General features: G+C 33.1%; 2 protein-coding genes across 3 annotated transcripts; both read right to left on the bottom strand.

Moving 5' to 3' along the window:
• Positions 1-1,050: 1,050 nt before the first annotated feature.
• Positions 1,051-6,093, bottom strand: LOC123219883. Its single transcript, XM_044641833.1, has 7 exons — positions 5,506-6,093; positions 4,334-4,388; positions 3,853-3,927; positions 3,604-3,695; positions 2,476-2,557; positions 1,594-1,677; positions 1,051-1,327 (listed from the first exon to the last, which is right to left on the bottom strand). Exons 1-7 carry the CDS (start codon positions 5,829-5,831, stop codon positions 1,211-1,213), a joined length of 831 nt encoding a protein of 276 aa, XP_044497768.1. The 5' UTR covers positions 5,832-6,093; the 3' UTR covers positions 1,051-1,210.
• A 1,002-nt stretch (positions 6,094-7,095) lies between these two features.
• On the bottom strand, positions 7,096-12,197 carry LOC123221364 (TATA-box-binding protein). Of its 2 annotated transcripts, none has more exons than XM_044644214.1 (9): positions 11,588-12,197; positions 9,890-9,977; positions 9,530-9,601; positions 8,894-8,944; positions 8,532-8,576; positions 8,316-8,408; positions 7,897-7,998; positions 7,713-7,786; positions 7,096-7,470 (listed from the first exon to the last, which is right to left on the bottom strand). In XM_044644214.1, coding segments are annotated over exons 1-9 (606 nt in total). In that variant the 5' UTR covers positions 11,668-12,197; the 3' UTR covers positions 7,096-7,469. The 2 variants fall into 2 exon arrangements, with proteins under 2 accessions (XP_044500149.1, XP_044500148.1); XM_044644213.1 differs by having other exon boundaries at positions 7,096-7,447.
• Between the last annotated feature and the right edge of the window lie 249 nt (positions 12,198-12,446).

Below are 12,446 nucleotides of genomic sequence, written 5' to 3'. Positions count from 1 at the left end.
AAACTCTTTTTAGCTCGAATTCGATTCGATTTTAAAACTAGTCAAACTTTTTAAATCGAACTGGATTCAAATTCAAATCGAACCGAATCAAACTGAGCCGACTTTCAAGCCTGAACCAGCTTAGTTCAAGTCTAACACTATTCTTTAAGTCTTTTGACCAAGACTGCAGGATTGGTGACACAGAAGGCTGATTTTGTATGAAAGAAAGCTTCCCAGTCTCCTCTTAACTCTCGATTAGAAATGAGACAGAAAATGCAAGCAAGTGTTGATGGAGATGAATGGATGGCAGTATAAGAATAACAATGTGAAATATGTGGCCATGTTCATATTTATAGTCATAAATATATGATGCTGTCCAGCTATATATCTTAAAAATAAGTGCACAACCCAACAATTTCCACATTTAAAGATTAGAATATAATCATGTACATCTATATATATACCTCCTAATTCAATTGAATATGCCTCCCTAATCCTGCAGCTGTATGATGCTCCATATTCTTCTGACTATACATCAGTTTTTCATTTGGAAAGCACCTGGAAAGCACTTAACATCTGGAAATCAATTTCCTCCATCAATTCAATGACTGATCCATACAACAGATGACTGCTAGAGCCAACACTTATCCTAGTATACACGTCGATTTATAATATAAAACACCACACTTGTAAAGTAAACTAGAGAAAAAATTAGGATATTGATAGACTGAAACTCAAGATATAGTTTCTAGGAGGTAGGCAGAATAAATACACCAAGTGGAGAAACAAGTTCTGGCATAGATGCTTTTGACAAAGCAACACTTAAATTGGAATATACCAAATGGAAAATATTGCAGGGACTCATTGCATAATCAAAATATCAGATTCTAGGCAATAGAAATGGATTCCCACACAAAAGTGCATTGACCTTTCACATCAGATTGCAAATGTTCTTCTTTTTTTGTGAGTTAAACTACAGATAGATCAGGATTCATGGACGGTATAAGTATCTAATAGCTCGAGCTGAGATATCATCAACAAGAAGTCTATATCAAGGAGAAAGAAAGGGAATAGGTAAGTATCTACCATTTTATTTCAAATTAAGCATTTGGACAAGTTAAGGCATTACAAGGACTATAAGATGCATGAATTTTCGAGCCCCATCAAGAAGACTTTGATATAGTATGTACGAAGTATAGGAATGTGCAATAATGGCCCCAAATGATGGATGTCATGACTCGTTTGGTAAATATTGGCGCCATTCTTGTGGAGTCCCCTTTCTTATCTTGAGCATTTTTATTGCCGCACTTGTTAAGGGTATGGCAAGTATGTCATAGTCCTTCGGTACCTGCACGATCAAGGGGCATAAATCATATTTCTCTCAACTGTTATTTCCATGAACTGAGACTTAACACAATTGGAACCCAAAATTTTAGCATTAGCAACCATTTTAAAAAGTTGTCCTAGTGTTCAAAGCACGAGGAAAGAAACAGTATAGCAGATGCCAGATTTAGCCGAAACCCCAATTTCAGATTTTCAACAATGAAGTTTAGCTGCAAACCAAGCTTAAAGCTTTACTCTTTCACAAGAGAAATGTAGTGAATGAATCTCTACCTTGGGGACTTTAAGGAGTTTCATATTTGCTTCCTCTAAAGTTTTAACACCTTTTTTTGAATTGCATTTAGCACAAGCAGTAACCTGTTACAAGAATAACATTAGCGGAAACTGGAAACATTTGGAAAAAATTATGGTTACATCTATATGAATGAAAATGAATCTCCAACAATAATCAATGACTTTGTTGTGTAGTGCGACATAAAGTCCATATTACCCTAATGTACAATCAATCGTTTCATCATGGATTTTTTTTTTTTTTTTAAATGAGGCTTTCACTTTTGTCGGCCTTCTATTTTTGGTATCATGTTTTTTTGAAACTTCTTTAAGATTCTATGTCAATCTATCTTTCAAATGTCATGTACTTTTAGACCCCAATTGGCATTTTAAACGGTAATTTGGTTCTGTGTAAGGTCATGTAATATGCTTCCCACATCAATCAATGACAGAGGAAACGAATCATTTTTAATTATTCTTGCTGTGAAACTTTAGCATAAAAATAATAAATCATGTTCACACAGAAACAGATTAACAAGGAAATAAGTTGCCAATAAAATCCTACATTTTGAACAACTTAGGAAATGAAATGAAAAATGGCTAACTCCAAAGTGGTAATATAAGCTGATAGAGCAGTGAAAACATGAAATAGAACTCCAGTAAACTCAACAAAGCCTTCGCTGTAACAAATTTAAAGTGAGTTAGTTCAAAAAAAGTGAAAATCATACTGTTGATCTATGTGTTCTATTTTATTTTATTCTAAATATCTTTTCCGCTCATCGTCTTTATGCAAATAATTTCATTTGCAACAACTAAACAATTCATAATGCATGAGAAGCGTATGCAATTCAACAACTGAACATAAAATGAAAGAGGTTAGCATACCAGATTTTCCCATTTCCATTCTCCTCCTCGCGCTATGGGCAGAACATGATCAATAGTTAAGTTCCCGCGTGCAGAACAATATCTATTGGCAAAGGAAATACAAAAGCATAAACAGATTATACTTGTATTGTACAGCTTGTCGTACAAAACTTCAATGACAAAGGGAAGGAACAGGAGCAATGCAGGAATAAGAAGCTAACAAGATAACACCGAATTTTTAATAAAATTTCTATTAAGAGTTAAGAGAAACTATGGAAGTCAACTTAAAATTTGTCTTCCTGAAATCAAAATTGAAAAGCCAACAATCTAATTAGATAAGCCAAGCAGATTCACACTGATAGATATAGGTACAAACCACTGCACCACATTTTTTTTTTTAAAAACTATTTGATAATCCAATGCTATGTTCGACAACTCTCAGAAACTATCTTTTTTTATGACACGGTAATAGTGCAGGATATCTCCTGAGGTTATTCTTAAAACATGCTAAACCAGTGCAACCATTTCTAAATGACATCATTTAATCAAATGGTTAGCATAGAAATTTTTTTCTCTTCACAACTCAATTTCCGTGCCAGAGTATGCATAATCTAACCATGAAGTCTGATAAGCAAATGCAATGAGATAATGCTATCAATGAGATAATCTCATCTATTGCATGAAAGATCTGCGTATAATGACAACCAAGATCCTCAGACTTAAAAGGAACTTTTTTTGAAAGATAGTGATTGCTCAAAATATTTTTCTGAAAACAGATGACAGCATTTGATCTTTGTGCTCCTGATATGGCTATCTTGATCAAATTGAAATAAACTTGCCAAGGTTTTCCTCCCTCAACTGAAGAAATTAAAAAAAAAAAAAAAGATATAACATGTATAAAGACTTGCAATGGTTGAAACACAAATAACAGGTAATGAAAAAGTTTGAGAAATAGAATAATAAGCACATTGACACAAAAATCTTATTTCTTGGTACACTGAACTATAAAAGCTTCCCAGAGAATTGGTAAAACATAAGTAAGAGCTTGCAGGAAAGAACCACATAATCTAACTAAAACATTTAATGTTTTTTGTTAAAGTTTATTTACTGAAAATGCTCAATGAATTCAACTTAATCAAAGGGTATTACTGGCATGTGTAGTTGTCTCGATATAGTATGTTTTTACGACTAAGGCTGCTTTTGATTCTTCTTCTCTTAACAACCTGCAGTAGATGTGGAACCTAGATGCAAAAAACAATGTGGTCAGTTCAAGTGGACTACAACACAAGTCAGATCTAGAAGAACTTATTCAGCAGGGAGGGTTAAGCTTTCAACAATTAGTTCAGAATAGGAAAGATCAATTTAATAATAAATTGGGAATGAGCCATAATTGCATACCCTTAACACAGCTGGTATGTAGAAGGATCCACTCGGGGAGTTTACAGTCTGATCATAGTATTCCAGAACATCAGCCTGGTAGAAGTAATATCAAGCAAACAAAAACTAAAATCAACAATTTAATAAATATGCTTATGCCTATGTGAATATAAAAAAAATAAGGAAAATGCTGTATGTTTAGATGAACGAATGAGTCTGCAAAACGACAGAGGTAATATTCCAGATAACAAGACATGAACCCAAAAAATACTTTCTCTTGTAGATAATTGAGAAGTCTGCTCCACTATTGTCCTTTACCCATATGCTATGGAACATCAGGTGATGTGCTAACCAGGCAGATCAATAATTTCTTCAAAATTAGATTTTTCACTCTTACTAAAACACCCTAAGTTTAGCAGAAAACATAAACAAAAACACTAAAATTCACACTTTACTAGCACCTAAACATAGAAGATGAACAAGTGAACAACATTAGTCCAACCTTCTCCATGAACTCCAAACAAATAGCACGCCTCCAACAGACGACATTGACTGGCCTGGAGCAAGACAAACAACAATCAGGTCCACATACAAATTCAAGTATCCAAGTCTTTATAAAATATGGTATGAAGGCAAAAGAAAAAAAGAACCAATAGGTGCATTTAAGCTCTATATCATACATATGTACACCAAAAAATTGAACACCAGATGAAAATTTGACCTCTCTCTTCAACTAAAGCAATAATATTTGACTATGTATAGGTCAATTCATATGAGGAAAGAAGTGAAAATAAATTAGAGAGAAAATAATGCACTAACTGAATTCCAGACAATTTTGAAGAAAAACAACAAAAGATCTGAAACTTCTTGACGGTTAGTATGACCATTTTAATGCAACAATAATGAGTGTACACTTTGAAACACAACCAGGCTGAGGATATCATAGCCATGAAAGCGTTAGTTAGTGAACATCCAATAAGCATATCTGATAAGGCTCATCTCAACAAGTAATTCAATGATTAATGGTAGTATAATTATATCAAAAATGTTTATGGCTGACTGCCAAAGGCCTGTAAATTGTGCCCGCTGAAACCATAGATAAGTTGCCAAAGTGGTTCTCTAAGAAACAAAGTCTATACCATCGTTTAAAGAGCAAATAAGCAGGTTAAAAGTTGTTTGAATTAGAATGACTTGTAAGAACCTAACTGCATACAAATTGATTATACTAACAGACTTTGTGCTTGTAGTCCAAGTCACAACTTAGGTTTCCAGTTGCATCTTTGCCAAAACACTTGACAAGTATTTAATCCTAAACTTAAATAAAGAGGTCCACCAACCAATTAACTATTTTCACCTTTTCATTATATAACCGTGAGAATCCCAAACTTCAAAAACGCCTCCTCGGTCCTAAAATCTGGTCATTTTCATTTCATTATTGCTATTGGACCTTCTTTTAAGCTACCTTTATAATTTATTCTTCGGATAATAGCTAAGAAAAACATACTCCCGTATCATCAACTGCACACAAACCGCTGAATTAACTAAAATCCAGCTCAAATCAACTCTTACAAAACACAAACAGCTCGAAAAACAATCTAAACCCAGTAAACACGTACGAATTATCATTAAAAGAATCATGACAGAACAACCATGAAGTAAGTTACAGAGACTTGCCTGTAAGAGATATCCAAAACTAGGCCTCTAAAACAAGCCAAGTCATCAGTCTCAAGATCACTATCATACTCTTCACTTTCATCATGAATCCCTTCATCACTCACATTAAGAATTGCCTCCGCATTGAATTGTCTCGATTTCTTCTCATTGACAGAAGAGTAAACTCTCGTGGTAGACTTAATAAACCTGAGCCCTCTGTTGTGAGCTTGAATAGACCGTAAAGTTCCAAGCTTGTAGTTAAAAGGGTCTCTTGTTTCCACACCAAAGGATGCTCCATCACTATTGAAAAGCAACTTTAAACGACCTTGCGCTGTGAATTGAGCCATAAATGGAAACAAAACCCAAGGAAAAGAGTTGGGCCGTTTAACTTTGAAGAGAAATGCTTAAGTGGAGGGATTATTTCAGTCGCTTGCATGCAAGAATTTAGAGATGGAAGAGATTGAAGGAAAGAAGAAAGAGTAGTTTTTGAAGTGGAAGAAAGAAAATTATAAAGAAAAAAGTATCCTTTTTACGTAAAAAACCATTGCCACATGTTTTACAACATGTACTCGAGAATATCTTCTTTAAGTTTGAGTATTAGCCAAATGACAGATTTACCAAACTCGTCAAATTAGCACGCCGAGAAGAAGAGTCTATGTTAGAATTTAGATCAAGAGTTGTGCAGTTCCGGTTCACTGTTTTTAGCTTAATATTGCACATGATTATAATTGTTGATATAATAAAATTACAATAAAACTATGTGTACTCACTTTGAGTACACAAATGTATACACATTTATATATGTCATCATGTGATTGAATGATTTTGAATTAAGAATAAAACAATAACCAATCATATGATGACACATATGAGTGTGTATATATTTGTGTACCCAAAGTAGATACATGTAGTATTGCTCATAAAATTATATCTATAATTTTATTTACAACCAATGACTTATATATTATTAAAATTATATTCAAAACGAGTTAATTTCAATTTGACAATCAACTCTGATCGATTAGATCTTATTCAAATTCGTTTAATTCAAATTTAAATTAAAAAATTTAATTTATTTTTTAAATCAAACTGAATCAAACTAAAGTTACAAAAAATTTAACTTAATCTGACTCGTATATTGTAATTTAACTTAATTCAAACTTAATTCATAATTTATTTAAATTTATATTATCTAATTGTTAAAACGACATATCGTTTAACTCTTATTAGGTAAATCGATATCATCTTATCAAATCACGAATTTAAACTATAAATACAAATTATAAATCCAAACCATAGATTTAAACCATAAACTCCAACCAAAGTCTAAATCAACTTATTTTCTAGTATCTTTCATGAATTGTTTGATTGTGGGCGTATATATTTGCCATAATAAAAACCCCCTTCAGATAAGCAGCAATCCACGCAATAATTTCTGTTAAGTCATCAAAAGCTAAAACTTCAAACAATATCGAGGCTAATTATATAACAGTGAATAGAGCCATCAATGACCACACAAAATTCGCAGTTTTATGCAATAGAAGCTATGCTACTCATCAGTTGCACAAAATTCACACAGTTTTATGCTATAGAAACTAAGCTATTCATCAGTTGTCAAAATTGGAACGTAGTTGCTATTACTAGAGACATCCAAAAATACTTTTTGGTTCACATTAAATAATCAGGAAACAAGTATGTGGCTTCACTCCTACTCTTGCCAAATGAGTAATTACACAGGATGTTTCAGCTCATCATGCACCAATTCTCCGAAGGTGTCTGATTAGATTTACCCAAATGAAATAACCACAAGCATAAAAAGCCAGCTCCCGCAGCCCATGCTTCATATATATACACACTTGAATCAGCCTCCTTCGACATCAGGCAATTAAAAAAAAAAAAGAAGCATTTTCTGAACTGAGAACCGTCGACAACAGAGTAGAACCACTCAATATCATCTGCCAGTCTGCACCAGTCAAGCAAAATTTTCTGTTCTTCGTCAAAAGGAATCATTAAAATTGTCATGCTCAGGTTTTTGTTACTTTAGAAATATAAACATATAATTGTTTTTGAAAGAAGCAATGATATGTAAACTGGGAAAATAGTCTAAATATTTGGGGATGTGTACTCATGTTTGTATTCAAGGCGCATACATGCATGGATAGATGTATGTCTCTGTGTGGGTTAGAGAGAGAGAGAGAGAGAGAGCGAAAGAGAGAATTATGCCATACCACTGTTGGACCTTCCTGAACTCAGTAAGCACAGGGTATATGTTCTCAAATGCCGTGTAGGTCTCATCTCTTACCTATGGAATGGAGGATAGAAAATTGTCTTGCCAGTCAGAAAATCTGTTGATGAACATTATGCAAATTGGAGAAGCAGAAAGAACAAATAAATGAAGAAACTCAAAAGCACCTTAGCTCCTGTAATCACAATCTTTCCAGAGACGAAAATTAGTAGCACAATTTTGGGTTGTTTCATTCGATATATAAGGCCAGGAAAGAGTTCCGGTTCATACTGTATTAAAAAAGATAATAAGAATCCTAATCTGTAAAAACATAGTAGATGGCAAAACATAAAACAGTGTGTAAATTCCATAACATCATTTCAGAACTCAAATAAAAATATATATGATCTTTACATCTACCAAACCATATAAAGAACTTCGTTACACACTGTCAAAAGACCACAAAGATACATATTGAAAAAACAAATCCAAAAGAAAGCATTAATCCACAAGATGATGGAAAATAAAAATTAATTAAAGATAAATATGACATTTATCCATTAACGTGGCAGAAAATAAAAATGAACAAAAGATAAATATAACATACACTCGAGAAAGCACCATGGGAGTATGCAAGACCTTCAAGTCTGATAGGAAATTTTACATCACAAGAACCAACAATATTTTGAATCTTGAAGTCCTGTATCAAAAATAAATAAATAAATAAAGCATGCAAAATATGTAAATAATTTTACAAATGGTAATACCAGCTTAAAAGTAACAAGAGATTTCTTAGAGAGAGCAAGAAAGAGAGCACAAATGCCTTGAACTTTGCTGGAAAACCAAGCTTTTGGATGATCCGAGCATACTGGAAAACACAAACAAAATGTCAAACTAAGTAACTCTGCAAATATACCCCTACTAATAAAATCAATACAATTGAGTCTTCATTGTTGATAAATCAATGAAATAAGCATCTATCATCCATACTAAATCTTATGAACATTTAACATCCTTAACTCCATCAGTTCAATAAGGAAAACTTTTAAAAATAAATTCTAATTAGAGAATTGACGAATGTGTTATTTGAAACATGTCAGTATTTTGTTTCATATCTATCACATCTGCAGCTATGATCACAGATATAGTTAAATGTTACAAGCATTTGACAGGCCATCTACAAACCTTTCTTGCAGCTAGTTTTGACTGTTGTTCACTCTTTGCACCAGTGCAAACCTGAAACAAGACAGCAAACTCTTTAACCTAAAAGGCAATGCATATAAATTATGCAACTTCTAACATAAAGGAACAACTATTATACACAGGTGGCATTTGATTATTGTTCTTTCTCTCAAATAACAAAAATCCTGTGCTGCCTGCATTGAGTTCAAAAGGAGGGACTATTGGTGGACATTACATCCTGTAGTAATCAACAAAACCTGAGTTTTAAATTATCAAAGTAGGTGGTCCCCATGGGATTTGAACCTCTAAACTCTTAGATGTAAAACAAGGCCATATCATTTGACACATCCTAAGAGTCATATTCTGACACAACTACAGACACAAAAATCTAGTGTTTTGCAATAAAAAGATTCCAATATGTTGATGTGTCAACGTATTAGCTGACTATCATTTTCAACACATATGGAAGCATGATCAAAACAGAAACATTTATTGGTATGCAAAACAAGCAAAATAGATGAAGAAAGATCCATCAAACCACTGATTATTATGACAGCACTAAACATGATAGTAAAGCAAACTTATAGGTAATAAATATGACAATGAAGATAATAATTTAGTGAAGTAAAGATATCTGACCATCTTTCCAGAAGCAAAAATCAAAGCTGTAGTTTTTGGTTCCCTTATTCTCATAATGACGGCAGCAAAACGCTGTAAAGGCATTAAAAGAAATGTCAATGACTGAATACAGCATAAATAAATATACAAGTTTCAGTACAACACACAAGACCATTATAATAATTAATATTTTCTGATTAACCAAACATAACAATCCACATGATACACACAAAAAACATAAACAAAGAATGTAGAGGGCTAAGTGTCACGTCCTACATGCCCCACACCCAGGTAAGCAATCAAACTCAATCATATTTCACAAACAACTGAACGGTTCCTAAACAATCTAAGTTGACAGTTGATACAATGTATCCGGCATACCTTGGGATTATATTCAGCATTACGAGCTTGCAAGGCAATCTGCTTCAGATCCAACTTACAATCTAAGTTAACAGTTGATACAATGTTCCTAAACAAACCGTCACCATTCAGAATAATGTTAGTACTTCAAAATAATCAAACTTTGGCTATTTCACCAGAATACTACACAAGAAAATTAATAAAGGAATCCATTGTAAGGATACCATATATAAAAGTTGTACAGTTATAACAAGAGACAACATGAAAATTAAGAACATTTAAACCAAAATAACAGATACATATGACCAGTAAAGAGTAGATTTTTTTTTTCCAACCCTTAAATTATGAATTTTAAGGGGGAAAAAATGCATACATAGCAACCAAACATAATAAGACATATCTGATCAAAACTACTAAGTGAACATTGTTAAGCCGGCCAATGATGTATCACCACTGCATTAGTGAGGCTATCCGTGACACTTCAATACAGAAGCTGGCAGCAGGACAACAATCACATAACAAACAGAAATATCACATCTATTACAACATCAAAGACCATATTAGCAGTTCAATTTGATCAGTCTCAATAACTTTAAACATTTACCTGAGAAGGACATTGAATTTGGAGATCAAGTAAATCACCACAGCCTAAAATGTCATATCCTGATTAATTAATTTCATCAAAAAAGCAATCATATTCACACCTAAGTCTACCCCATGCTGTATAACATTAAACTTCATCAGGTAGACTCCAAAGTTATTTTTCTGTCTAAGCTACTTCAATGTCTGTTCTGATGAAAATTATAAAATTAGCAAATTGCTTTCCCACCTGTTTCGGTAAACATTTTATAATATTGTTTGTTTTGCAATTAAAAGGACTCCTTTGTCTTAAAAAAATTATTGTATGCAAAATGAAAAAAATTCCATTGATTTTCTATTTTTCAATAGGACTTATATCATAAATTGCTCGAACTCTTTGTCCCAGAAAAAGCACATAAAACAAATGCGATTTCATACAAAAAGATAATTCCAGTTGAAACTTACAAGGATCCGACAAAGTATTAAATATTAATGATCAGTATATGCAATTTACTGAAATTTCAACATAAATCTTAAATTTAAAAAAAAAAATATTTCTTATCCAGACAGAATACAACTTCATCAATATAAATATCCATATATTCTTCTTATTACTCTATAATTTGTCCTATGGGAACAACACCTCAATCTCTAATCAATTAAACCAAAAATATTTATCTTGTTATAGAATCCAACATAATCCAAACATGCTAAGAGTCTGGCCAAGAAAAATCGATCCATAATTATATACACACAAAGAAACACAAACCCAAATCTTCAATACAGTCTTTTTTTTCTCATAGTTAACAGACTACCCAATATTCCCTTTTATAAACTTGTTAAACTACAACTTAAAACCAAAGCTATAATAGCTTCAAAACTAAATCTAAAAGAAGATCCAAATCAAAACACCAAAGATCACAAATTCATCTATAATCAAACACTAGTTTCTTCTTTAACTATACCGCACATTCACATATCCGTACATCTTAACTACTTACAAAAGTCACGGTATCTAATCAAAAACCGTCTACCCACAACCTCCATCACCATCAAACCAGCTGAAACAACACACCCATACACATATATGTAGCTACTTAGTTCATATATACAAGTAAAATTACAGAACCAGAGGCTTACTGAAGAGTGGGAACAATGCCAGAGGGATGCTTGGAAAGATCCACCGGCTGGCTCCCTTCCAAGCCACCTTGATCAGCCATATCTTGCTTTGTTCCTCACTTATCGATAAAATCCCTAAATTTATACAAAAATTTAACTTTCACGCTTTTATCTTTTCTTTTATCAAAACAAAATCTGGGTTTCTCTCCTCAAGGATAAAAATCAAAAATTATTTTTCCAAAATTTTAAGATCCCGATTCAAGTCAACGGCAAGAAAACTACAAATTCACAAAAAATAGCTTCTGGGCTTTTCTTATCTAAGCTAAAAGATTAAGAGTATCGCAATATAACATGATGTTGATACAAATTTGGGGCAGATTAGAGTCAGATCTTGAGAAATCTAGGTTTTGAAGGGCACCCAGAAGAGAAACACCCAGGAATTGGAGGGAAAAGCGTTGAAATCAGGGGTTAAAGAGGGAAAATTTTGAAAAGAGAAGTCTTTTATAGGTTCTGATTTAGAAGAGTTGTAAGGAATGCTTGGGTCTTGAGGATGAGGATTTGAGGCTCGAGTCTGGTGTGATCTGAATGTGAGAAAGAGAGATAAAGAGAGAGGCGTGGGGTTAAAACGGTGAATTTTTGCACCCTAGCTAGAGTATATATAGAAATCACCGGGTAGAGTGGCCAAGAGCCCGTTATAGCAAATTGTTACTGGATATTGCCGGTTAACCATACGGAGCGCTTTGCCGCAAGGTTCTAGAAGGACAGAAAGGAAAATTGAGCACGTAATTGCTTTTTGACAAATATCGTTTAAATACATCTTTCCTAAATCATTTAGTGCTTAAAAAATAAATATTTTACTTGAAAAACAAAAAGATATATT

The sequence above is a fragment of the Mangifera indica genome, chromosome 7 (genome assembly GCF_011075055.1).
Source record: "Mangifera indica cultivar Alphonso chromosome 7, CATAS_Mindica_2.1, whole genome shotgun sequence".
In the NCBI taxonomy this organism is placed as follows: domain Eukaryota; kingdom Viridiplantae; phylum Streptophyta; class Magnoliopsida; order Sapindales; family Anacardiaceae; genus Mangifera; species Mangifera indica.
Note: the sequence above shows the minus strand (reverse complement) of the source record. Positions and strands in the feature narration are given on the sequence as shown.

What these genes read in the sequence shown, in the direction of transcription:
- LOC123219883 (XM_044641833.1), bottom strand. Translation starts at nt 5,831, where the DNA reads ATGGCTCAATTCACAGCGCAAGGTCGTTTAAAGTTGCTTTTCAATAGT. An exon ending in GTTTTGGATATCTCTTACAG is followed by an intron (nt 4,389 to 5,505) that starts GCAAGTCTCTGT and finishes GTCTTGCTCCAG; the next exon opens with GCCAGTCAATGTCGTCTGTT. An exon ending in AATGGAAATGGGAAAATCTG is followed by an intron (nt 1,678 to 2,475) that starts GTATGCTAACCT and finishes TTCTTGTAACAG; the next exon opens with GTTACTGCTTGTGCTAAATG.
- LOC123221364 (XM_044644214.1), bottom strand. Translation starts at nt 11,667, where the DNA reads ATGGCTGATCAAGGTGGCTTGGAAGGGAGCCAGCCGGTGGATCTTTCC. An exon ending in GGCATTGTTCCCACTCTTCA is followed by an intron (nt 9,978 to 11,587) that starts GTAAGCCTCTGG and finishes CGGTTTGTTTAG; the next exon opens with GAACATTGTATCAACTGTTA. An exon ending in TTTTTGCTTCTGGAAAGATG is followed by an intron (nt 8,945 to 9,529) that starts GTCAGATATCTT and finishes GTCTTGTTTCAG; the next exon opens with GTTTGCACTGGTGCAAAGAG.